Below are 23,958 nucleotides of genomic sequence, written 5' to 3'. Positions count from 1 at the left end.
AGGACCCTTTCTTGGGAACAGTCCTGAGGAAGGGCAAGATTGCGTTTCTAATGGAGTTTTCAGGTGTGCTCTTTTTGGCTTAGTCATTTTGTTTATCGCTGGTTTTATTTTAATATTCAAACTTACCTTTCCTATGACCTTTAATCTTTTCTTGAAATAAGAAAAAGATGGTGGCCACTATCTCATATACAACTATAGGAGAGAGAATAGAGAGTACTTCCAGAAGGTAACTATGTAACAGTCAGAATGATTTTGGGAAAGTGAACCTCACGAGGTTCCAGTTGAGCGTAGGAGGGCGAGCAAGGAGAGGGAGAAACACTTCAGGTTTCAGGATGGCTGCTGGGATTGCTGAAAGACTTCTGAAATGTGCTACTTAGAAAATGCTTCCTAAAATAGAGGGAAAGGGGCCTTGAGTTACCATATCTTCTGACACATTTGAGTTGAGGAACATCCTGGGGTGGGTAGACTGAGATCAGGCCTAGGAAAGCTCAGGTGAATTATCCGTAGGTTTCAACTTAAAAATTGCCGGGGTATAAATTGGGACAACAAAAATGGCAAGCCAGAAGACGTACTAATTGAAAAACACCTCATCAAATCGATCAGTCCGTCATATCAATTGAACGCTTGCTGTGTGCAGACCTGTCCTGAGTGCTTGGAAGAGTACAAATTTCAGGTTAATAATAATAATAATAATAATAATGTTGGTATTTGTTAAGCGCTTACTGTGTGCCGAGCACTGTTCTAAGCGCTGGGGTAGACATAGGGGAATCAGGTTGTCCCACGTGGGGCTCACAGTCTTAATCCCCATTTTACAGATGAGGGAACTGAGGCACAGAGAGGTTAAGTGACTTGCCCACAGTCACACAGCCGACAAGTGGCAGAGCTGGGATTCGAACTCATGAGCCCTGACTCCAAAGCCCATGCTCTTTCCACTGAGCTACGCTGCTTCTCCTAACTACAGGTTGGTACATGTAGTACAGGTGCAACCCATGAAGGTCTTGGACGGGGGAGAGAACAAGGGAAATAGGTTTGGGAGTTTCAAGTTATACATAAACCTGTTGTTGAAAGTGAAATTATTGAAGTGAGACATTTTAACAGTGCAATTACCAACTGTGTAGGAGTGGAGAATTAGCCTCCTACGTGTTCCCTGACCACAGTGAGCGTACAGTCTAGAAGGGAAGGCAGACAGTGTAAATAAATAAATTAAGGATATGTACATAAGTGCTGTGGAACTGAGGGAAGGGTGAATAAAGGGTTCAAATCCATGTGCATCACTCACTTGATGATAGGTTTGCCATTTTACACAACTGGAAACTTGGGCAGAATGATTATTTTTTTAAATGGTATTTTTAAGCGTTTACTATGTTCCAGGTACTGTACTAAGTGCTGGGGTAGATACAAGCTAATCAGCTTATATTGTAAGCTAATGTGTATTGCAAACTAATTGATACCAGCTGATTTGGAGAGAAAATGTACAAGAGGCTTCTCTTTGAGATCGGACTTTTCTCTTTTCTTCCCCTCACAGGTCCTCAGAAGTGCGACAGCTTTTCAGAGAAGAGGCCTCTGCTTGGTGTGTGTAAGAGCATCGGTTCTTCTGGGTAAGGACTTTTAGTTTTTGTTTTTTCAAGGGACTTCTTCAGTCAATGCATTAAAAACTGTGGCATTTTAAGTACCTCTTCTACCCTTTTATTCTTTGCTCCCTGGGAAAGGCAAATGCACATACACTTTTAGGGGGCAAAGATCAAAGATGGACATCTTAGAATGTTTCTTAAAGTAGCATAAGGTTATTTAACTTTTTAAGAGAACAAACGATTTTCAGTTGTGTGCTTCTAATGATAATTTGTATTGGAAAAAAATTCAGTGGAAGGCTGTGAATTTTATTTAGTGACAGTAAGTGAAAAGTAATTGCATCACCCATAAGCTACGATGTTAGTCAGGATCATTGTTGCATAGTGAGTTAAAGGGTATGGGATTTCATTCTTGTCCCTAATACTCTTTTATTATGATGGGAGCTTAAGGTAATCACTTCATTTCTGAGTGCCTTTATTTCCCTGTCTGCAAAATGGGGATAACTGTTGATGTCTTTGCATGGTTGTCGAGCGATTTTCAGGTCTTAAGACACTGCAAACTTGAATGCAGAAATTAGATATATTGAAAGGTAGTGGAATGATGTAGTTTGAGTTGGACAGCTTGCATTTTGAGTAATGTTTTCTCAGCATTGGAGAACGCTGGTTCAATTGTTTTGCACTAGGTGATTTCAAAACAGTCAGTGTGGAAAATTTATTATCCGCCAATCTGCACCTCTTCTTTGCTTCTTTGTCTTGGAAAGGTGCATTAAGAGGAATTCATTACTAGACAGATAATGTGCTGTGAAGTGCACCTCCCTCTTTCTAGAGCCCGGAGGTATAAACCACCCATATTTTATGGGGTTTCAGAGTGGCCTTTCCTTAGAAAGGGTACTCTCCTTTATCAATGTCAGTTACAATCTGGGCCATAAAAGCCCTCCCCAAATTGCAAGTAGATGAAGTTCATTTAAGGTGTATGGGTACCCGAACTGCATCTTTCTTCCCTCAGTTCCACCAATTCAATTCTGTATCTAGAAGAAAAGTCACCTGCTTCTGGAAGATCATCCAGCAGTTGAGACTGCTGAGACCAGTCTTCTTCCAGTAACCACTCAGATTCTGTGACACACCTTTTCCATTAAGAATTTGCAGAAAAGCTTGGGTGAAGTTTCAAAAATAACAGTCTCTTCCTCTTGAACCTAAACTTTCCTTGGGCTGTAATCTCAGCATAGGGCTGGCTGCTGTAAAACAAATCCAAGAGGCTGACCAGAAATGAGCATTATTTGTTTTAACTTCTTTCTTTGCTGATCTGTTTACAATCTACTAAACTGTTTAGAGTGCGTGATGTATGCTTGTCAGAATGTTTATAATCTCATGAACAACATTTTGGTATAGGACTGTGTGTACTGTTTGTTGTAGATGTTGCATTACAATTGTTTGTTAGAGGGCAGACTCATCTTTTTAGCCCAAGTAATTGATTTATGTGCAAAAAAATCCTTAAATTTTCCATCTCTTTTTCCTGCAAAACTTCATGGATGGTGATCGGAGTGACTCATCAGTTTAATCCAGTTGCCTGCCAAAATCATTGTCCGTACGCCGCAGAGATGCATGTATTAAGATTTCTAAAAATTGTGACTTTTGGTTTAGGACAGCTCTTCATGGACAATGAGTTCATTAATTAAACAATTTCATTATTTTGACAACAATGGTAATGATGGCTTGCTTAAAGTGAAACTACAAGACTAAAATAATGTCTCCTATTGCATATTGTAGACTTAACCTATCATAAAGTATTTCCAAAGAATAGATTACGGGAAAGATTTTGGAGGAAAACAAACCAAAAAAGAAGCTTAAAGCATTTAAGTGTATCGTATAGACAAACTTTATAAGCAGGAACCTCTTAGGAGGATTTTATTGTATACACATATATCTTGCAGATGTCACCTGAGCATGCCGAAAAATGCATGACTGTTGTTTCAACAACTTATAAACCGCCCTCAAAACCATTTAGTTTATTTAGAGCTTTTAGGTGTGTAGTGGACCTCTATGAATATTTCTTTGTTTTAGTATCCTGTCTATTAAACCCCAAGGGGATTTCCTTGATGCATAACAACAAGGCAGTGATTTGAGAAGCAGAAGCAACTTAGTTGCAAACATAACTCTTCCAAGTGCTTAGTATAGTACTGTGCACACAATGCACACAATAAGTGCTCAGTAAATACCATCAGCCAGTGGTGTATATTGAGCGCTACTAGATGCAGAGCACTGTCAATTGATATTATTTTACGAAGCACAAACTATTACCTTGATTCCAATTGTGACAAAGGAAATAGGCTGGGCCAAGGAAGATGAGATGGAAGAAATCCAAGCTTGAAGAAATACAGGAGAGAGCTGAAACGAAAAGGAAAGGAGAAGTCCAGATCAAAGAGTTCAGAAGAGAGTATTGGGTGAAATTTTGCTTGAAACAAGAGATTACTCTACTTGTAAAGATAATTAGGAAGAAAGATAATTAACCGGGAGACTGGTTAATTCTCTTGTTGAGGTTGTATGCTCCAGTAAGCACTCTAACCCAAGCACATAACATGTCGTGTCCTCCAGGATTCATACTATATCATCAATAAACCTATTTTTGGGACTAAGCATTTGGGGAGTTTGCAGAAGTGTAAAATATGGTCTATGTCCTCAAGAAACCTAAAGCATTAACTTTAAGTTAAGTCACTTAACTTCTCTGTGAAGAATAAGGGTGTTCCAGGCCAGAGGCAGGATGTGAGTGAGAGGTCTGTGGCGAGATGGATGAGATTGAGGTACAGTGAGTAGGTTGGCATTAGAGGAGCAAAGTGTTCGGCTGGATTATAATAGGAGAGCAGCGAGGTGAAGAAGGAGGGGACAAGGTGATTGACTGCTTTAAAGCCGATCTTGAAGAGTTTCTGTTTGATATGGAGGTGGATGGCTAACCAGAGTTTCCAATGACTTCTTTGTAACAGAATGAATCTGTGCCTTCCTCTGTCCCAATTCTCCTTGACTTTTCTGCTTCTGCTTCTTTCACGTATTGGACAAACTTTCTGCTCTAGGATATTTTTCAGCCTTGGTTTTACAGACACTGGTCTCTACTGCTTCTAAACCTCTCTGACAACTCTTCAGCTTCCTTTTGTGGCTTGCCTTCCTCTCCTCACTTTTTTTTTAATGGTATTTGTTAAAGTACTCTCAGGCAACTACTCTCCCCATCTTCAAAGCCTTATTGAAGGCACATCTCCTTCAGGAGGCCTTCCCTGACTTAGTCCTCATTTCCTCTTTTCCCACTCTCTTCCAAGTCTCCCCGACTCGCTTCCTTTATTCACCCTCTCGGTCAGCCCCGCAACACTTAGATGCCTATCTGTAATTTATTGATTTATATTATTTTGCCTTTCTCCCCCTCTAGACTGTAAGCTCACTGTGGGGAGGAAATGTGTCTGTTATATTGTTGTGTTGTGAAAGTTCAACAGGATGGGGCCTAGTCGGGATTAGATTTCCCAGGGTTTGGGGGGAAAGCTTCCAGGGAAATGCTTCGCAGTGCTTAGTACAGTGCTCTTCCCACAGTTAAATGCTCAATAAATACAGTTGATTTGGTGAGCGCAGTGTCCAAAGCGAAGGCGCTGCAGGAATGTGAAAAGGGTTATCTCATCTGTAAAATGGAGGCTCAGGACCTGTTCTCCTTCCTACTTGGACTGTGAGCCCCAAGGGGGACCTGATCATCTCGTATCTACCACAGCACTTAGTATGGCTTGGCCCATAGTGAGCGCCTCTCAAATTATTGTTGTTATTATTAGGGCACACCTCTCTGCAAGTTGGGCGTAGGAGTGTTTTACGTGTAATTGGTCACAAGTAGCGTTTTCTTTGGTGCATTTCCCTGGAGGCCTGCCCCCCCAAACCCTGGGAATTCTAATCCCGACTAGGTCACATCCTGTTGAACTTTCAAGTCTGCAGGGAATCACAGCTTTAGCTGGCATGAGCGCTCCAGGCACAAGAATAGCTTTGCGCCATTCCTCCCGTCTCCCCTGATCAAAGTCCCGGGTTTTTCCAGCTGTTCTCTGACCCTCCTTCAGGCTCCGAGCCATCTCTCTGGTGCTCCCCCAGACCTCCCCTGTGTGAGTGTTCTGGCTTCACTCCTGGCTCTCCACCACAAATTGTTGGCCGTCTCAGCTACTCCTAAAAACAGGATTGGACCTCCTCTTTGCGCCGCACTCCGTAAGAGAGGATGGTGCCACTTGTCTAGAGTCATCTGTCTGGCATGATGGTTTCCAGCATGGAAAAGGTCGCCAGGCCAGTACGGAAAAGGTCGCCAGGCCTCCGGGCCCCAACTTGATGTAGTGATCTTGGATCTCGCCGGTCTGCTTTATCTAGGAGTCTCCAGCTGCAGCTGAGAACACCGTATTCCGTCCCTGTTGATCTGATCCTGGATGTGGTTAGATCTTGAAGAGATGTGATGACATTAGTCTTCCCAAAAGGTATCTTTCAGGAAACACATATTGAGGAAGCTTTATGCCCCATCTGAATCTCTTTGGCGTCATTTTTGACCGCTTTCTTGCCATGCCTCCTGACACGTAAACACAACTTCCAGTCACAGGGGTCTCTAGCGTGAGTGTGAATTATGCAATATCCACCTCTAACTTACTTAATCACTTCAAGACGGTTTCTAGCTTTTGGGAAAAGGCAAAAAGAGACTACATTTTACACTCGAGTCAGTTGAAGAAACAAAAAACAAACAACAAACAGAAACACCCACGGAACCAACTCAGAACATTTCTCATGTATTGAAGTTTGGGATAGGGTAGGGACAGTGGGTTAGTGTAAACTTAGACTCTTGTTATCTTGGAAAGTTCTGACCATGGGAAATTTTTTATTTTTATTTAAACAACACATATGAGTCATGGACACATTTCTAAATGGTGTGTGAGATTTTATTTACAAACATGGTAGAATGTTCCCATGTGATTCCCTAAAATTGATGCTGCTTTCAAACACAGGCCAAAACGGTGATATACGATCTGTGAAACCAACGTCCCATTTCCTCTTCTTTATGTTGAAAAAGATTCCAAGTAGCCAGTGTGTAAATACCCACCAGTGTTATCATTTTAAATTGAATAATTATTTTTAAAATTGGAGTGGAGCGAGATTAACTTGGTATTTGGCATTGGGGTTTTCTTGGATAGAGCCCCCACTCAGAATCAGAGATTAGTGACGGCGAGTTCATTAGGACTCCTGGTACTTAAGAGTTCATATAATGCCCTGAGAAGATTGTGGTAGACCAGTGTTTTACGGTGTTGCAGTGTAGAACATAAATATTAATATAAATAACATGTATATTAATGCCTGTCAACTCTAGACTATGCTTCTTGTGGTCAGGGAATGTGTCTGCTTATTATATTGTACTCTCTCAAGTGCTCAGTACAGTGCTCTGCACAGAGTAAACGCTCAGTACGATTTACTGACTCACTAGCTGGAGCACACTTGCTCGTGGATTCTAAACACTTTGCAGCATCCACTGAGTGGTAGCTTTCTTAACTTGATAATGAACTAGAAGTCGAAGTAGGAGAAAGGCCTTTTAGTAGAGACAGTCGGTCAGTTAGTTGTATATATGGCTAGCGTGGCTCAGTGGAAAGAGCCTGGGCTTCGGAGTCAGAGGTCATGGGTTTGACTCCCGGCTCTGCCACTTGTCAGCTGTGTGACTGTGGGCGAGTCACTTCACTTCTCTGTGCCTCATTTACCTCATCTGTAAAATGGGGATTAACTGTGAGCTTCACGTGGGACAACCTGATTACCTTGTATCTACCCCAGCGCTTAGAACAGTGCTCTGCACATAGTAAGCGCTTAACAAATACCAACATTATATAGCACTCAGTGAGTGCAGAGCACCATACTAAGCGCTTGGGAGAGTACAGAATAGCAACAAACAGACACATTCCTACCCACAGCAAACTCACAGTCTAGAGGGGGACAGACATTAATATCAATAAATAGATAAATAAATTACAGGTATATACATGTGAGTTGTGGGGATGGGAGGGAGGATGAATGAAGGAGCTATCTTATCCTTATTTCTATCATCCCTTTTTCTGAATATTCCCTTAACTCCTAGAACCTGACTCTGCATTCACAAGGTGTTCTGGAAACGTCGTCGATGGTATTGACGATGCTAGAATCGAACAGTCTGAGTTTTCTTCCTGGCTTCATGACCGACTGCCCCGTTGTTCTCGTTTAATTCACATCCTCTCTCTCTGCCCCAGCTTTGTTGTTGGTATTGTTCATCGATCATATTTTCCCACCTACTGCTCTGTTTGGTGGGCCAAACATCAGAATTTCAGAAACGTCCTTTAAATTACGGCTGCACGGCTCCTTGGAGAAATTTTACATTTCTGGCTTTGAAGGGAAGCCAGTGGCCAACTTGAAGTCTTTCAGGCGGGATTCAAGGAAGAGTGTCACCTGCTTCCCGACTCCTAGGTGGTTGAGAGAATGAAGTCACTCTCTGATGGTCCTTGTGGAAGCTAACGTGCCCTAGCTACTTCCCAGGGAGTAGGGTTGGGCTGTCGGGATGTTATTCTGGAAAGCGAAGTAATAAAAGTCAGTGCTGTGCTGATGATGTGCTGAAATTCCATGCTGTGGTAAAAGGAAAGTGCACATCATTTGGACTGATACTTTTAACATATTTGGTATTTGCCCCACCCGCAACCCCCAACACTTAGGTACAAGTCTTTAAATTATATATTATAAATTTCTTATTCGTATTCATGCCTGTCTCTCCCTCTAGATTGTAAGCTTGTCATGAGCGGGGAACGTTTCAGCTAATTCTGTTGGACTGCACTCTCCCAAGTGCTTAGTAGAGGTCTCTGCACATAGTAAGCGCTGAGTAAATACAATTGATTGATTTTATAAAAAGGCAAATCTCAAATAAGATTCAAAAAGAAAATCTGGGAAACTATTCCTATCCTCACTTCCTGTCCGAAGGATACATTCATTCAGTCAGTCGTATTTATTGAACGCTTACTGTATGCAGAACACTGTACTTAGTGCTTGGAAAGTACAATTCGTATGCCAGATCACCACACTCTTCACCTTCACAGCATTATTAAGGTCACATCTCCCCCAAGAGGTCTTCCCCATTTAAGCCCTCTTTTTCCCAGCTTCTTTCCCTTCGTGAAGAGTCTATCAATAGGGAACTAGTCAGTTGATTCTGATTTGAAGTTTATGAATCAATGGTCTTTTTTGAGACCTACTGTGTACACAGCACTTTACTAACCATTTGCAGAAGTATTATTTGAGTTGATAGACACCCTCCCTGTCTTTGGGAAGCTTTTATTTTACCTATTGCAAATTTTTCCTTGTCGTTTATGCCGTTTAAATGTTTTTGTGTTTCATTCCTCTCGACTGGGCGCTCGGTGTGGGCAGGAACATTTTCGTTTGTTGTCCTGTTGTAGTCTCCCAAGCACTTAGGACAGTACTTTGCACACAGTAAGCACTCAATAAATACAACTGAATGAATGAATGAGATGTATGTTTTCTTTTTACTCCTCCCGGACTTTTAAACAACATAGTTCCTACCTCTCCTGCCTTTTCTACCATAATCTGCTCTAGCGTTCTCAATCCACCTCTCCCACCAGACCGCCACATCTCCCACCTCAGCCTCAGCTTTTGCTACTCCCCCCAGCTGCTGCCCTAATCCTTCAACAGGGCCTGTAACTCATGTGAAGTTTCTTCTATAGAAATTGAGGCAGCCATTTCATGATTAATTCTACCAGGAATGGTTGTCTTGCCTTGCTGACTGTCATGAGAGTGATCTCACCTTTATCCAATACTTTTTCCCCACTTGGACCTTAACTCTCTTTCAGGTCAAAACTTGAGACAATAGTAAAATTTTTAAACACTTGGGTAGTTACATTGTTTCACCTCACAGACCTAAGGCAGAGAATTATGCAGTTGGGAGGAAGCAAGCAGGCGAAATGACATGAGGTAGAAACTGTTTCAAACCTGAGGACATTCTCCTCCCTTCCTCTCCGCTCCCTCCCTCCCTTCAATCAATCAATCAATCAATCGTACTGAATGCTTACTGTTGCAGAGCACAGTACTAAGCGTTTTGGGAGAGTACAGTGTAACAGGTTTGGTAGAGACATTCCCTGACCACAAGGAGCTTGCAGCCTGTGGGGGAGACCGGCATTAAAGTAAGTCACTGATATTTACATAAGTGCTGTGGGGCTGAGGGTGGGGTGAATAAAGGGAACACATTCAATGGTAATGCAAAAAGGGAGAGGGAGTAGGGGGAAATGAGGTTTTATTCAGGGTCACCCCAAAGATGTGATTTTTATAAGGTCTTAAAGGTGGACAGAGTGATTCTCTGTTGGATATGAAGGAGGAGGAAGTTCTGGGCCAGAGGTAGGATGAGAGCTAGAGGCAAATGGCAAGAGAGTTGAGCTCAAGTTTGGCTCTAGAGGATTGAAGTGAACCTGCTGGGATATAGAAGGAATTGGCAAAGGAAGGTAGAAGGGAACAAGGTAATTGAGTGCTTTAAAGGCAGTGGAAGGAGTTTTTGTTTGTGGAGGCAAATGGGCAGCTACTGAAACTTCTTGAGTGGGGAAATATGGACTGAATTTTTTTTTAAATGATCTGGGGAGCAGAGTGAATTACGGACTGGAGTGGGGAGAGACAGGAGGTAGGGTGGTCAGCAAAGTCAAGATGGAAGAGGATAAGTGCATGGATCAACATGGTAGCAGTATGGATGGCACGGAAAGCGTGGATTTTAGTGAGGTTGTGAAGGTTGATCTGACAGGATTTGGTGACAGACTGAATATATGGGTTGAATGAGAGAGTTGAGTTGAGGGTAATGTCAAGGTTATGGGCTTGTGAGACAGGGAGGTGGTGGTGCCAACTACAGTGATGGGAAAGTCATGGGGTAGGATAAGGTTCCTTCTTCCTAAAAAGGTGAAGAAAAATGAGAAAATAGGTGTGAGTGAGTGACTAATGTTTCATCTTAATTTGGAATTAGTTGGGCTCTGAAATGTTTACAGACCACCTTTTTCTTTTTATCTGAGAAAGCCTCCCTGATTGGTCATGGAGTTACCATGATTGCCATGACTATTTGCAAGTTAAATTAATAATAATTATAATGGTTAAGCACTTACTACGTGCCACATACTGTACTAGGTGCTGAGGTGGATACAAGCAAATCAGAATGGACCCAGTCCCTGTACCACGTGGTGCTCACAGTCTCAATCCCCATTTTACAGATGAAATAACTGAGGCCAGAGGAGTGAAGTGACTTGCCTAGGGTCACACAGGAGACAAGTGGCAGAGCCGGGATTAGAACCCATAACCTTCTGACTCCCAGGCCTGTGATCTATCCACTACAGCATGCTGCTTCCCATTTGGTCCCAAAGGTTCGTGGCACTTGCTGTGAAGTGGAACTGGTGGTTCACATGGTTCCAGAAACAGCAGGTCTAGTTGCATTCCCCACACGTTTGTTTGCCACTACAGATTTAAAGTAGAAAAAATCTGTTTAAGATATCTGAGCCATTCAGATTCAATCATTGTAGTCTGTGGAATTAGTTGAGTTAAGGATTTCTTGCTCAGGTTAGCTATTTGGAGGGAAAGGGGTAGGAAGACAGAAGGAAAGCTAATCTACGTTTATGAAAGATTTAATTATGGAGTATGAGGAGGATTTGGATGGAGTAGAGGCCATGAAATTCGGCGAGAAGGAGGTCATCGGTTACTACCTTAGAGAGGCTGTTTCTGTGGAGCTAAGGAGTCGGAAGCCAGGATAGAGGGGATCGAGGACAGAATTGGAGGAGAGGAAGATTGAAATGCCATACATACGTATAAGCGTTGTTCAGGAGTTCATTTTCCAAGTGCTGCTTGTCTTTTCAAACCATATGATTCTGGCTGACTATAATAGGAGTCAGGTGGGGAAGAGTTCATACCAGTCTCGGAACCCTTACTGCCTGAAGGATAAGTACTGAAGCGTCTCCAGTAAAAAGAAGATTAGGATGGCTGCTGTTGGAACACATATCGGTTTCCCTGGTGATTCCCTGCCCACTCCCTGGAATAGATTTGGCAATTATAAGGTTTATACTGAGGGAAACTATCACTGTGGCCACATCAAATGTATGCTTGGACCCAGTTTTCACCTTCAGATACTGAGCCTAAGGATCCATCCCATCCCTCCTTGGGACTCATGACTGTAACTGGGTAGGCCTTTTGCATTTCTCAATGCTGTGTTTACATCTACGCTGTGAAGAAGTCGTTTTAACAGTTGGTCAGACCTGCTCTAGTCAGTTGGGCCAACCTGAAAAATATTTTGTGGATTTCCAGTGAAAACGAAAACAAAAGAAAATGAGAAGCATAAGGAGAACGCTTAATGCGGGAGAGGAAAAAATTATTCTCGTTAAAGAACATTCTTGGCATTTTGACAACTCATTTGATAATCAGAAGTCCTCAGATAGCCAAAGTAGCCTTCAACTAAATAAAACCTCCACTTCAACAGAAAAATGACTTCCCTTGCAGGAATGTTCATCATATTTAAATGATTTCAGTTTGGGGCTGTTTTTCCTGTATGTGCTGTTTGTTATTTTCCTTCCCTGCAGAGAAATTATCCTTCACTTCAGCCTATCAAGCAATCAATACATCAATCGTATTTGAGAAATTATCTTTCACTTCAGCCCATCAAACAATCAATAAAGCAGTGGTATTTAAGTGCTCACTGTGTGCAGAACAGTGTAATAATAACTATGGTGATATTTGTTAAACGCTTACTATGTGTCATGCGCTGTACTAAGCGCTGGGGTGGATACAAGCAAATGGAGTCAGACACAGTCCCTGTCCCACGTGGGGCTCACAGTCTCAATCCCCATTTTACAGATGAGGCACAGAGAAGGGAAGTGACTTGCCCAAGGTCACACAACAGGCAAGTGGCGGAGCCGGGATTACTAAGCGCTTGGGCAAATACGGACACGTTTCCTGCTCACAAGAAGCCACCAATGTAGAGGTGGGGACAGGCCCTGAAGTACATTTTGGAACTGTACCTCAGTGCCTTGGGGTTGAGCGCAGAGTGAATATCAAGTGCTTAAAAGGATACAGATCCAAGGGCATAGGTGACGCAGAAGGGAGAGGGAGCCAGGAAAAAGAGGGCTTAGTTGGGGAAGCCTCTTGGAGGAGATGTAATTTTAATAAGGCTTTGAAATAGGAGTGGTGGTCTGGCATATATGGAGGGGGAAGGACTTCCAGGTCAGAGGGAGGGTGTGGGCAAAGAGTTGGCAATGAGATCGACAACATCAGGGGCGAGTGAGTAAGTTGGTGTTGGTTGAGCGAAGTGGGTGTGCTGTGTTGTAGTAGATCAGCGAGGTAAGATAGGGAGAGATGATTGAGTGCTTTAAAGCCGGTGGTTTCTCTTTGATGCCCAGGCGGATGGGTAACCACTGTGGAGTTTCTTGAGGAATGGGGAGATGCAGGCTGAACTTTTTGTAGATTAACGATCTGTTCAGCAGAGTGAAGTAGGGAGAGACAGAAGGCAGGGAGGTCAGCAAGATGTAGTCAGGGCGAGATAGGATAAGTGGTTGGATCAGGGTGGTGGCAGTTTGAATGGAGAGGAAAGGGTGCCTTTTAGTGATGTTGTGAAGGTGGAACTGACAGGAGCTGGTGATGGGCTGAATATGTGGGTTGGATGAGGGAGATGAGTTGGGAGTAGTGCCAAATTTATGGGCTTGAGAGACGGGGAAGGTATTGGTATTGTTTTCAGTGATGATAAATTCAGGGGGATGACAAGGTTTGGGTGGGAAGATGAGAGTTTCTGTTTTGGACATGTTAAGTTTGAGGTGGTGATAGGACATCCAGGTAGTGATGTCCTTAAGGCAGGAGGAAATGCGAGATAGAGAAGGAGGGGTAGATTTGGGAATCATCTGCATAGAGATGGTAGTCGGAGCCATGGGAGCGAATGACTTCTCCAGAGGAGTGGGTATAGTTGAAGAATAGAAGGGGGTCTGAGAACTGACACTTGAAGTACTCCCACTGAGAGAGGGTAGGTGCCAGAGGTGATTTCTACAAAAGTAACTGAGAAGGAGCGGTAAGGGAACTAAGAAGAGAACCGGGAGAGGACACGGTCAGTGAAGCCGAAGATAGATAACATTGCAAGGAGAAGGAGACGGCCAGCAGTGTCGAAGGCAGCTGAGAGGTCGAGGAGAATGAGGAGAGAGTAGAGGCCGTTGGATTTGGCAAGAAGGCGGTCATTGGTGACCATAGAGAGGTCATCCCATTGTGGTTACCTCAAAAGTACTTATTGTCAGCGTCGATTGTTTCACCCTGGGCTGTGGTGGTGGCAGGTGGAGAAACCCCTTCAAATGGACTCATATAGTTCTGGCTGGCTCTTCGTGGCCAGGCCTGCCTGGCCTGCCCTACCCCAAGGGGAAATGGCCCATAACCCCACTCAGTGCCTGGTCAAAGAGTCAGCCCAGATTCGAGGCCTTTCAGAGCACTGAATCTGGGAGATGATTTCAGGTGAGCCAGGGAGCCCTGCACTCCCTCTCGGAGGAAAATGGCAATTTGTCGATATCCTCCAAGGAAGCACATGTTCCAGTGGGCAGAACTTCAGGAAGTTAGGAAAATAGAGACCGGTGCCAGGAGAAGTAATAGAACTTTTGGTAACGAGACCCTTTGAATCGTGGCGGTGGCCCCTTGCAGTAAACTGAAGTGAGCGTGTCCTCCTTTGGAAATGTCTTCACGGTTTAGGTCACCCCAGATTGGCTGTCGAAAATTTAAACGAGCAAATCTTCAGCGGAGTGACTCTAGCCTTTCTCTAAAGACTGTCTGATTTAATTAGAGAAATTCTGAGTTTAAAGTGGTTGAAGTTGCTCACTCTTATGACAGTTCGGCTTTCTATCTAATTTCCCCCATTCCTTTTTTAAGTCAAATTTTCCATCTAGATTGAAGTTCATAAAACTACTAAAAGGCTCGCAGTTTCTCGGTATAACCATTTCAAAATAACAGTTTTTTCAACCACCAAAAAGGATGCAGTCTTGACACACAAATGGAAAACAGATTGCATTTTTTGGCCCATTCTGCTCTGCTGGTTTAGACGTTGGTTCAGTCAACTTCAGGCTTAGATTACAAGATTTGCAAATTAAAGGAAAACCAAAAGGGAAAGAACATCTGTGTAAATTCTGTCTTTGTGGAAATCCATATAGGCACGCTCACCCTGCTTCTGGTGGAAGAGAGTGTGAGGGACAATACGTTAGACCAGAAAGAGAGCACTGATGAGCATGCGAACATCTTAAAAGACAGATTATGTGTTGAAAGAGAGAATTTAAAAATCCATTACCGAAACCCTCCTAAATTTCTAAATCAAATGTTTTTCAGTAATTCTTTAGAGGAAGCTATGTCGATTATGTGGAGCTGTATGGTGCTTAGGCAATGTAAAGACTAACTAAATCTTACTAATTGTGCCTCCTGACAATTTATTTGGCCAAGGGGCCTGGGGTGGGGGAAGTGGATTTGCTTATTGCTAGGGTTGAAATCTACTTTATCAAAGGATACACGGCTATGAATGACACGGTAATCTGGAACACAGAAAGCCTCAGTGAGATTTAAAGAATAGCTAGCTACCTGCCAGTTGACTGACTTGCTCCAACATGTTGGCCTTTATTTTAACCACCCCCTCTAAAAAAAAAATAAAATATATATATATATATATATATATACACATATATATACTTCAACAAAACTACCCCCACTATTTTGCCCTCTAGAAGAGAAGCAATAACAGAGTCACTTCATTATTTAAATAGTTCGGAATAGTGGAACTGCTTTATTGTAATGACTGGTCGTCTTAGGTTGAGAGGAGTATTTAGCAGTCGTCGTAAAGCTGATTTGAATCAACAAGAAATGCACAATCTCTACATCTCCCCCTTTCGGAAATAGTCCTTGAGCTCTAGTTACCGGACTACTTTATCACCATGCTAAGCAAAGAGCGAGACCTAATTTCCCGTTGTCTCTGACTCAAGGACTGTGGGACCAAGTCTAGAGTGTATTCCCTGGGGCAGGAGAAAAGTACCACCAAGAGATGTGTCCCGAGATGCCCCCTGAATGGCACAATCTCTGTGCCCAGGACAGTACTCCCAAGGTCTTAGTACAGCACTCTGCACATAGCAAGCATCTGGATATGTAACACTGTACTAAGCGCTAGAGGGAGTACAATACGTTGGAGGTGATAGTAGACACTTTCCATGCCCATGAGAAACTTACAGTGGAGTGGGGTGACAGACATTAAATACATTATGAATTATGTAAGTAAGTGCTGTGGGGCTGAGGGTGCAGTGAATATCCAGTGCTTAAAAGATGCAGATTCAAGCACATAGATGATGCAGAAGGGAGAGGGAGATGGGGAGATGAGGGCTTGATTACCTTGTGTTCATTCAATTTGGTCATATTTATTGAGCACTTACTGTGTGCAGAGCTCTGTATTGGGAGAATGCAATATAACAGTAAGAGACACATTCCCTGGCCACAGCGAGCTTGTATCTAGAGCCTGACAAAACAGAACTCTATATCTTCCCACCCAAACCCTCTACTCTTTTAATCCCAAGGGTCCAGTTCTCTCCCTCACCATGGCTATTTATTGGGGCATTGCCCAGCTTCTTAAATTTCCCTCTGGAGAGGAAGTCTGTTCATCAGACCCTGGCTCAGAGTTTTTGGATTCAGTGGAAAGGAGTTCAGCCCCTGACTTGCAAGTGTCCGAGTGCAGCCTTCTGCCCAGTCAGACTTCTGTGGAACTCCATGGGTGTACAGTTAGTTTTGACCTCTCTTTTCTGGGATGGGTTCCTTTCCAGGAGAACTGTTTGTTTTCCTAAAAGCCATTGATTTGTGGTCAAATCTCCATGTGTGTTTATTAAAGTTAATTTAACCCTGGCAGGGGAATGATTTCTTAAGAATGACATTGATGTTTGGCATTTAGGGGAAATGTCCACCTGACTCTCTGTCCAGTTACTGGTTTCCCATCTCGTGGCAGTTTTCTCGTCCTTTTTCACTCACCTGGTATAAACAGTTACTTATAGATGAATTACTTTGTGAGGCTGGGACTTTTTTTAAAAAAATAAGGTTAATTGCAAGACATTTAGTTTTAATCCCAGATTTGTTTTAATGGGGTAGAGCTAGGAGTGAATTACTGATTGATTTGTTCTGTACACATAACAAATGGAAAGAGAAGGCCTTCTCTCATAACCAAGGGGGCATTTTTCTCTCCGTGACCTTTTATCCCTTCTGTTTTGAGGATTGTTGTAGCAAATAAGGCATTTGACCAGCGAGACACATTATTGATTGGCTTTAAACACCTCTTGTTTTTTATTTTCAGAAGTGTTAATTATCAATCGGTGATATTTATTGAGCCCTTACTGTGCGCAGAGCATTGTGCTAAATGCTTGGGAAAGTACAACAGAGTTGCTACATATTATTCCTGCTCGCAAGGAACTGACTGTCCTTAGGAAGAGATAGACATTAAAATTAATTACAGGTAGCGGGTAGAGTATAAAGATCTTTGCAAAAGAGGTCTGGGGCTTGAAGATGCAATTCCTATCAGAATTATCCTTCTCTTGGATTATGGCAAAATTCTTCAGAGCCAATAAGAAAAAAAGACTATTACTAAAAGCAAATCACCAGGTGTTTGCAAAATGGCTTGAAATCTGGCCTCAGTAATGACTCGAAGGACGGGTGGAAGTGGAGATGGACATTTCAAATAGGATGATGTAAGGAATCAGTCACCCTTTTTTTTTCTGGGTGGAGGTTGCTGCACTTATAAAAGGTTCATTTCCCGCCTACTTCACAACAGCACAATATGCTGTAGAGGAGACTGAAAGTGAACCTTTTACAACAAAAGAATTTCTAAAGTGATTTTGGTTTTACTTAAGTATTCTATGCACAAGGCTTTTAGTTGTCTTTCACTTCTCTCACCAGACTGGCAAGTCTAATCAGTTCTCCAAGAACAGAGGGGCTATATTCTTGACAAACCTCACGTGAAGAATCATTTGCCTCCTAATATTGGCTCATGTGGCTTGTTGCCTCTTCTAACACTGCATCACATTGACTCCAGACATACCTGCGTGGTTTGAAAGAGCTTTCCTTAATCTTGCTGTCACCTTCTAACCAAAATATGTAAAGCAACATATGTTTCTACAATAACTGATTGTATCTGGGGAAGACCTTTGAGGAGATCCATTTGGTCCTACAGTTTGCAAGGAAACCAGAGAAAGTTACCATTACAGCCGCAAATAATCCAGCCTAATAAAAATCTAAATTTTACTTTTCAGTGTTATCTTCAATCGCTGGTATTTATTGAGTGCTAACTGTGTGCAGAGAATTGCACTAAGGGCCTGGGAGAGTACAATGCAATAGAGTTGGTGGATACCCCTAAAATTTTGGAAGGTGCCTTTAATTTTATCACTTTGGAGACACATTCATTGGCCCCCTCTGCCATCAGTACTCATTTTTTTTAAGCATATTAATTGCTTACTATTGTATCAAGCAAATTAATCAGGTCAGGCAAAGTCCCTGTCTCACCTGTCTCACAGTCTTAGTAGGAGGGAGAATGGGTAGTGAATCCCTTTTTGCAGTTGAGGCAACTAAGGCACAGAGAAGTTAAGTGCCTTGCCCAAGGTAACACAGCAGGCAAGTGGTGGACCTGGAATTAGTAGCGAGGTCTTCTGATTCCTAAGCCCATGATTTCTCCACTAGGCCTTGCTGCTTCCCATAATGCATATGTTTCTTCCAGGAGGAGAAATTGGTGTGAGAGAACTCTTGTTCTCTGAAAAGTATAATGGCCAAAGAGGGGTAACAACTTTTCTCTGAAGTACCAACGTCTTAAGAGTTTTCCCTTCCTCAGCATTTTGCCTGTTCCCAGTCCCTGTCTTGACCCATAGAAATCTCAGCCAGCTGGTTTCCCCTCAGTCAATCAGTTATAATTGAGTGCTTACCTTGTTTCAAGCACTCTGTTAAGTTCTTGAGAGAGTAAAATAAAACTGATTTGGTGGACACATTCCCTGCCCACAAAGAGTTTACACTCTAGGGGTGGAGCAGTCATTAAAATAAATTACAAGTATGTATGTAAGTGCTATGGGGCTGAGGGTGGGGTGAATATCCAGTGATTAAAGGGTACAGATACAAGAGCTGTCCTGATTTCTCTCTGTTCACCAGACAGGAGAGGTGTGGAAGAAAAGATTCGTTGGGAACCATTCTATTACATGCATGCAAATATATCTCTTTAATTAGGAGAAGTAATAATTACAAGTTAATCTCTTCAGTATGTTAACACATACAGTGCTTTTGCCCCGAAGAACTGTTTGATATGTGAACACATACAGTCATTCATTCATTCAGTCATTTATTGAGCGCTTACTGCGTGCAGAGCTTTTTAACCCTGGAAGACACATTCTCTCGAATATACCCCAAGATACTTTCTGTGGGGCAGTGTTCCCCAGAATGGAGACTGCCCGGAGACAGGTCTGGATCACCGGTGGAATTCAGTGGGGGCGGAAGGGCAGGCAAAGAAGGTGAAATGGTGTGAGTATGAATGGTAAGAAGGTGATAACTGTACTAGGGGAAAGATATTTGGGAGAAGAGAATCTAGTGACAAATGGAGCCAGGTAGGGAGGGCCACCGTAGGAACTGGGAGGGAAGACTTGGCAGGCATGGCATAGTGGATAGAACATGGGGCTGAGAGTCAGGTGGTCATGGGTTCTAATCCCAGCTTTGCCATTTTGTCTGCTGTGTGGCCTTGGGCAAGTCACTTCACTTCTCTGGGCCTCAGTGACCTCATCTGGAAAATGGGGTTTGAGACTGTGAACCCCATGTGAGACAGGGACAGCTTCCAACCCGATTTGCTTGTATCCACCCCTGTGCTTAGTACAGTGCCTGGCCCATAGTAAGCGCTTAAAAAATACCATAATCATTATTATATAACTTTAAAATAGTGTGGTTTCCAAGATCTTGTGGCTGCTATAATGACCACCACCAAATTTTCTTGAGAACCACTTGGTAAGGTTAGGTGGGCCACCACCACAGAGTAGAATTGATTTCACTCAAGAACGGGCAAATCAATTTGAGCTTCCAGGTTGGGTTTGTTGTTATTTTTTTTTTTTTACAGAATGGGATTTGAATACTCTTTAAGATGCCTTGTCTTCAGTAAGTCACCTGCATACAAGACTGTAGACCATCAACTCCTTGTGGACAAGGGCTGGACTTACCAACTATTATAAATGTACTCTCAAGCTCTTAGCACAGTGCTCCGCATGTAGTTCGTGCGCGGTAAATGCCATTGATTGATTCGAGCAAAGTAGTGCTCGAATAAAAAAAACTAGGGGTAACATTGGGTGGGGGGGGGAGTAAATGAAGCTCAAAAGTTACAGTGAAGGCAGTAAACACAAAAGCTGTATCTAAACGATTTGCTGCTTTCCCTCCAGGCTTTTCAAAGGTGGGGCATAACCTGCTGTCGGGAGTATTCATTTGTTTCAGCTGCACTTCTCTTGGCAAGGGAGCCGAGAGCCCTAGTGTATGTTCATAAGGGAAATAGGTGGAAACAGCTGTAATGTCTATCTTCCCCAAGTCACTTGTCAGACAAAGCAGGATAGGAAAAATGATAATGCAGCGTTCCACCATTACAGGCAAAACTGCTCCTATTGGGGCCGTTTTGAATTATTAAATACTGTAAACGCCATAAAGTTAATTAGAAGAGGAACAAACTTTACAAAGATAAATGTGTTTTCAATATGGTTCTCAGGGAGGGTACAGTAGAAGCCAGTGAATGGAGAGGAAATTTATTTCTGGCAGCACTCTAGACATGGAACTGTGGCTGAACTTTTTACCCTAATTACGTCCCCACTAATGCCTGCAGCGGTCTGGAATCAAAGTGGCGCTTCGGGCCCTGGAAATTCTCTGATGTGGTGAGCGTTTGTTGTGTGATGAGGGTTACTTAAGAAAAAGCAGAATATTGTGACAGGATTTTTCTAAATTTCTCAGTTACCACCCACCTCACTTGTTGCCTACAAAAATAGAGTAATTGTTTGCATCTGTGTGTTTTGTTTTTTTTTAAATCTTCCTCAGGAATAACTGTTATAAATCAGAGTGACATAGATCCAGGAAGCCCTGCTCAGGGAAGAGGTTTTTCTGTCTATTTTGCATTGTAGTGCTTATATGGGGAGTAAAGAAGTTGTTTTTGATTCCTGAATGAAGTGTTTTGCCTTAGCTCTAAGAGAGTGTAGTGTTGAAATGTGCCTTCTGAAAGGCAGGGCGGTATGGTGTTTGTAAAGGTTTGTTTTTATAACCGTTTAATTTGTAATCCCAGGATTAGAAATGGGAAATTCCGGATCTGTATCAGGCTACCATACGATTGCAGGGCTATTCCATTCATCGAGCCGAGACTCAGTTTCCTCCCCGCTTCGACATGCTCTTAGACCCTCGTCCACCCCGTCTCTCATTACGAAGGTTTGAAAGGAAGCTGTTTGGAAAATGCCTCGGCAGGCTTTGCCTCAGTCACCTCTTTCTTCCGCTTTTCATCAGGAAGTGTATGGGATGTCTGTGGCAACCCAGAGTTTTGCTTTGCCGCGCCGCCCCCCCCCCCCCACGAGGTGATGGGGACAATTCTGGGGGGACTCTGCTATTCAGCAATCACTTTGGAAAACCTCTTGGTTTCCATTTTCTTTAGTCTCTCCCGTAACTTTCACTCCTGCCTATGAGACTGAAGTCTCAGTTGTATAGAAAACACGTACCCGAGAGGGATCTGAGCAGTCTTCCACTTAGCGAGGACTTTAGAGTGATTACAGACAAAGCTGTGTGATGTGTATATCTTTGGTCTAATAGGACATTATTATTTACGCACATGAGGAATCTCCTCACGGAGAGGTGTTTTTTAGTCATTAGAATTGAGGCTGAGAGTTCTTGGAAGTTTGAGTCACTGCAGTATTTAACTCCAACATTCAATTATGGTTAAGCTTCAGTTACTGAATTACATAGGTTTGGAGCAATATAATATATAGTTACATTGCAGTTTGTATAGACTGGTAATAATCAGGTGTTGTGTGTTTCAGCTAGTTCAGTATTTTTCTTTTAAACTTAACCATGTAAAATTGACCCGCTTTCGGTCTGAATGAGAGCTCGTTTTTGAGGGGGCCAGATTTCAAAATCATGTTTGGTCTAAGGTTATTTTTCTATTGCTACACATTCATCTGTTTTTAGAAGTATGTTTTCATCTCCGTGGTGAAACAATTAGTCATTTGCACTAATCGTGAAATGTTTCCAAATGGAAATTCTCCCCTTTCCATCTCCTCCTCTTCTTAAGATGTGTTCTATTCTAGGAATCGCTATTAGGCTTTGTGATGAATGTTTTCTTGGACTCTCATAATTGAATATTATTTTCCATCCTGTAACTACAAGATAATCCACAGAGAACATTGTTTTACACCTAGAGTAGCAGAAAAAAGCTCCAATTTCCACCTTTCTTTTCCCTATTCCATTTTTGCTTTATGAAGCAAACCTTGTGAAAACAGTTAAAACCATGTTGCCTAAATGTATTGTGTAATATAAAAAACCAGAAATGTTGTTCATCAGAACCATTCTATAGGATTCAAGAAGGATGATGTTAAAAGAGGCAAATGACTATTTTTAAACCAAAAGGATTAATAAGTATTTGGGACAATTTGTAATTCATATAGTTCTAAAAAGGTTTTTTAAAAATACAAACAACATTTAATGTCACATAAGCTTCCTTCTAATTTTAATGTAATAAACAAAGAGGATCCTAGTAATGCCACTTGAACATGATGAAAATTATATAGCTGGTGGCAGAGATTGCTAGTAAATAATCTGCTCTCTGTCCGGTTAAAATGAATTTTCAATTTTCTGCTTCTTTTTGGACACCGGTTCCTAGACCTTTACACCACCAACCTTACCATTTCAGAAGACTGATGTTGTAGAAATGTAGGCAGTCAGAAATAGCACCAATTCAGGTAAAACTAATGCCCAGAGCTGTAGATTTTAGCTTTTTCTCACTCATTTGAATATGACTTTAGTGCCTTGACTAACAGTGTTTCTTTAGAATGTTTATTAATAATGCTTTGATTTCATATCTGCACCTTACATTTTTACCCACTTGGGCAGATTGTAAAACAGTAAAACCAGCTGTGACCATAAAGTCTTAAGTGGCTCCACACAATGCTGAGTTTGCCCTTCTGCCTGCTTGCTGAAAGCTGGCAGTTGCAGAGATCTTACAGAGCGAGGCAGGCCAGGCTTCTGGGTTGCCATTTCTAGAAATCCTATGTTTTTCTCTTAAAATGTGTTGCGGTTTGCTGTTGATATGCAAAGTGTTTCTGTAGATTGTTTACTATTACCAGTATGCCATTTCCTCTAGACCCGCTTTGTTTTGAAGGCAGAACAGCAATTTCTGTTTATGAGGATCTTTAGCTGGGTTCTGATTTCTGCTCTACCACACACTTGCCCCGTACATTTTTCTTAGAACTTCATCTACATGACTAAGAATATTGCTTTTAGAATCCCACGATTGAAATTAAGAACATACTTGTACTACCGAAGGATGGCAATTGGGAACCGAGTAATAATATAACTTACCTCATTTGTGGCCTTTCATTGACCAACAGGTGAGCTTTTCTCATGCTTCTTTTTTAACCCTGGGAAAAAATAGGACTTGGTGTAGCGTGCCAGTAATGGAGTTTCCTGACGGACGGTGGCCGGATCGGAACAGTTTCCGAGCAGTTCCCGGAGTCGTTTCTCATCATGGTTGAGGTTGGAACGTGAAGGTGGTGGGCTCGCAGGTCTCATGTACTGCTAGGAGTTGTACTTTCAGGACGTAAGACAGCCGTGCCAAACATACACCCTCTGTTCGGTCCCATGTGACCCCGGCAAAGAAGGAGGAGGAGAGGAATGAAGTGTAATCAATCAATCATATTTATTGAGTGAAGTTTACTGTGTGTGGAGCACTGTACTAAGCACTTGGAGAATACAATATAACAGACACATTCCCTGCCCACAACGAGCTTACAGTCTAGAGGCGAAGCTGAGCCTCTTTTCCTCCCCTGTTTCTATTTGTTCTTTGCCTTGGACTGGAATAATTCCTTGCTCTTTGCATAGAGGATAGAGCATGGGCCTGGGAGTCAGAAGGTCATGCGTTCTAATCCTGGCTCTTCCGCTTGTCTGCTGTATGACCCTGGATAAGTCGCTTCACTTCTCTGTGCCTCAGTTACCTCATTTGGAAAATGGGGATTGAGACTATAAGCCCCATGTGGGCTAGGGACTGTGTCCAACACAATTTCCTCGTATCTACCCCAGTGCTTAGAAAGTGCTTAACAAATACCATGATCATTATTATTAATATTAATTAATAAAA

General features: G+C 42.4%; 1 protein-coding gene across 4 annotated transcripts in view; it reads left to right on the top strand.

The window, feature by feature from the left end:
- Positions 1–23,958, top strand: part of BCAS3 (BCAS3 microtubule associated cell migration factor) — a 633,137-nt gene that overhangs the window by 67,667 nt on the left and 541,512 nt on the right. For all 4 annotated transcript variants that reach the window (XM_029081827.1, XM_029081826.1, XM_029081825.1 and 1 more), the window contains exon 7: positions 1,526–1,598. In XM_029081827.1, the coding sequence (XP_028937660.1) occupies positions 1,526–1,598 (73 nt within the window). The remainder of the gene's footprint in view (positions 1–1,525; positions 1,599–23,958) is intronic.

This window comes from Ornithorhynchus anatinus, chromosome 17, assembly GCF_004115215.2.
Source record: "Ornithorhynchus anatinus isolate Pmale09 chromosome 17, mOrnAna1.pri.v4, whole genome shotgun sequence".
In the NCBI taxonomy this organism is placed as follows: Eukaryota; Metazoa; Chordata; class Mammalia; order Monotremata; family Ornithorhynchidae; genus Ornithorhynchus; species Ornithorhynchus anatinus.
The sequence above is the reverse complement of the archived record's forward strand: the minus strand, read 5'-3'. Positions and strand labels throughout refer to the sequence as shown.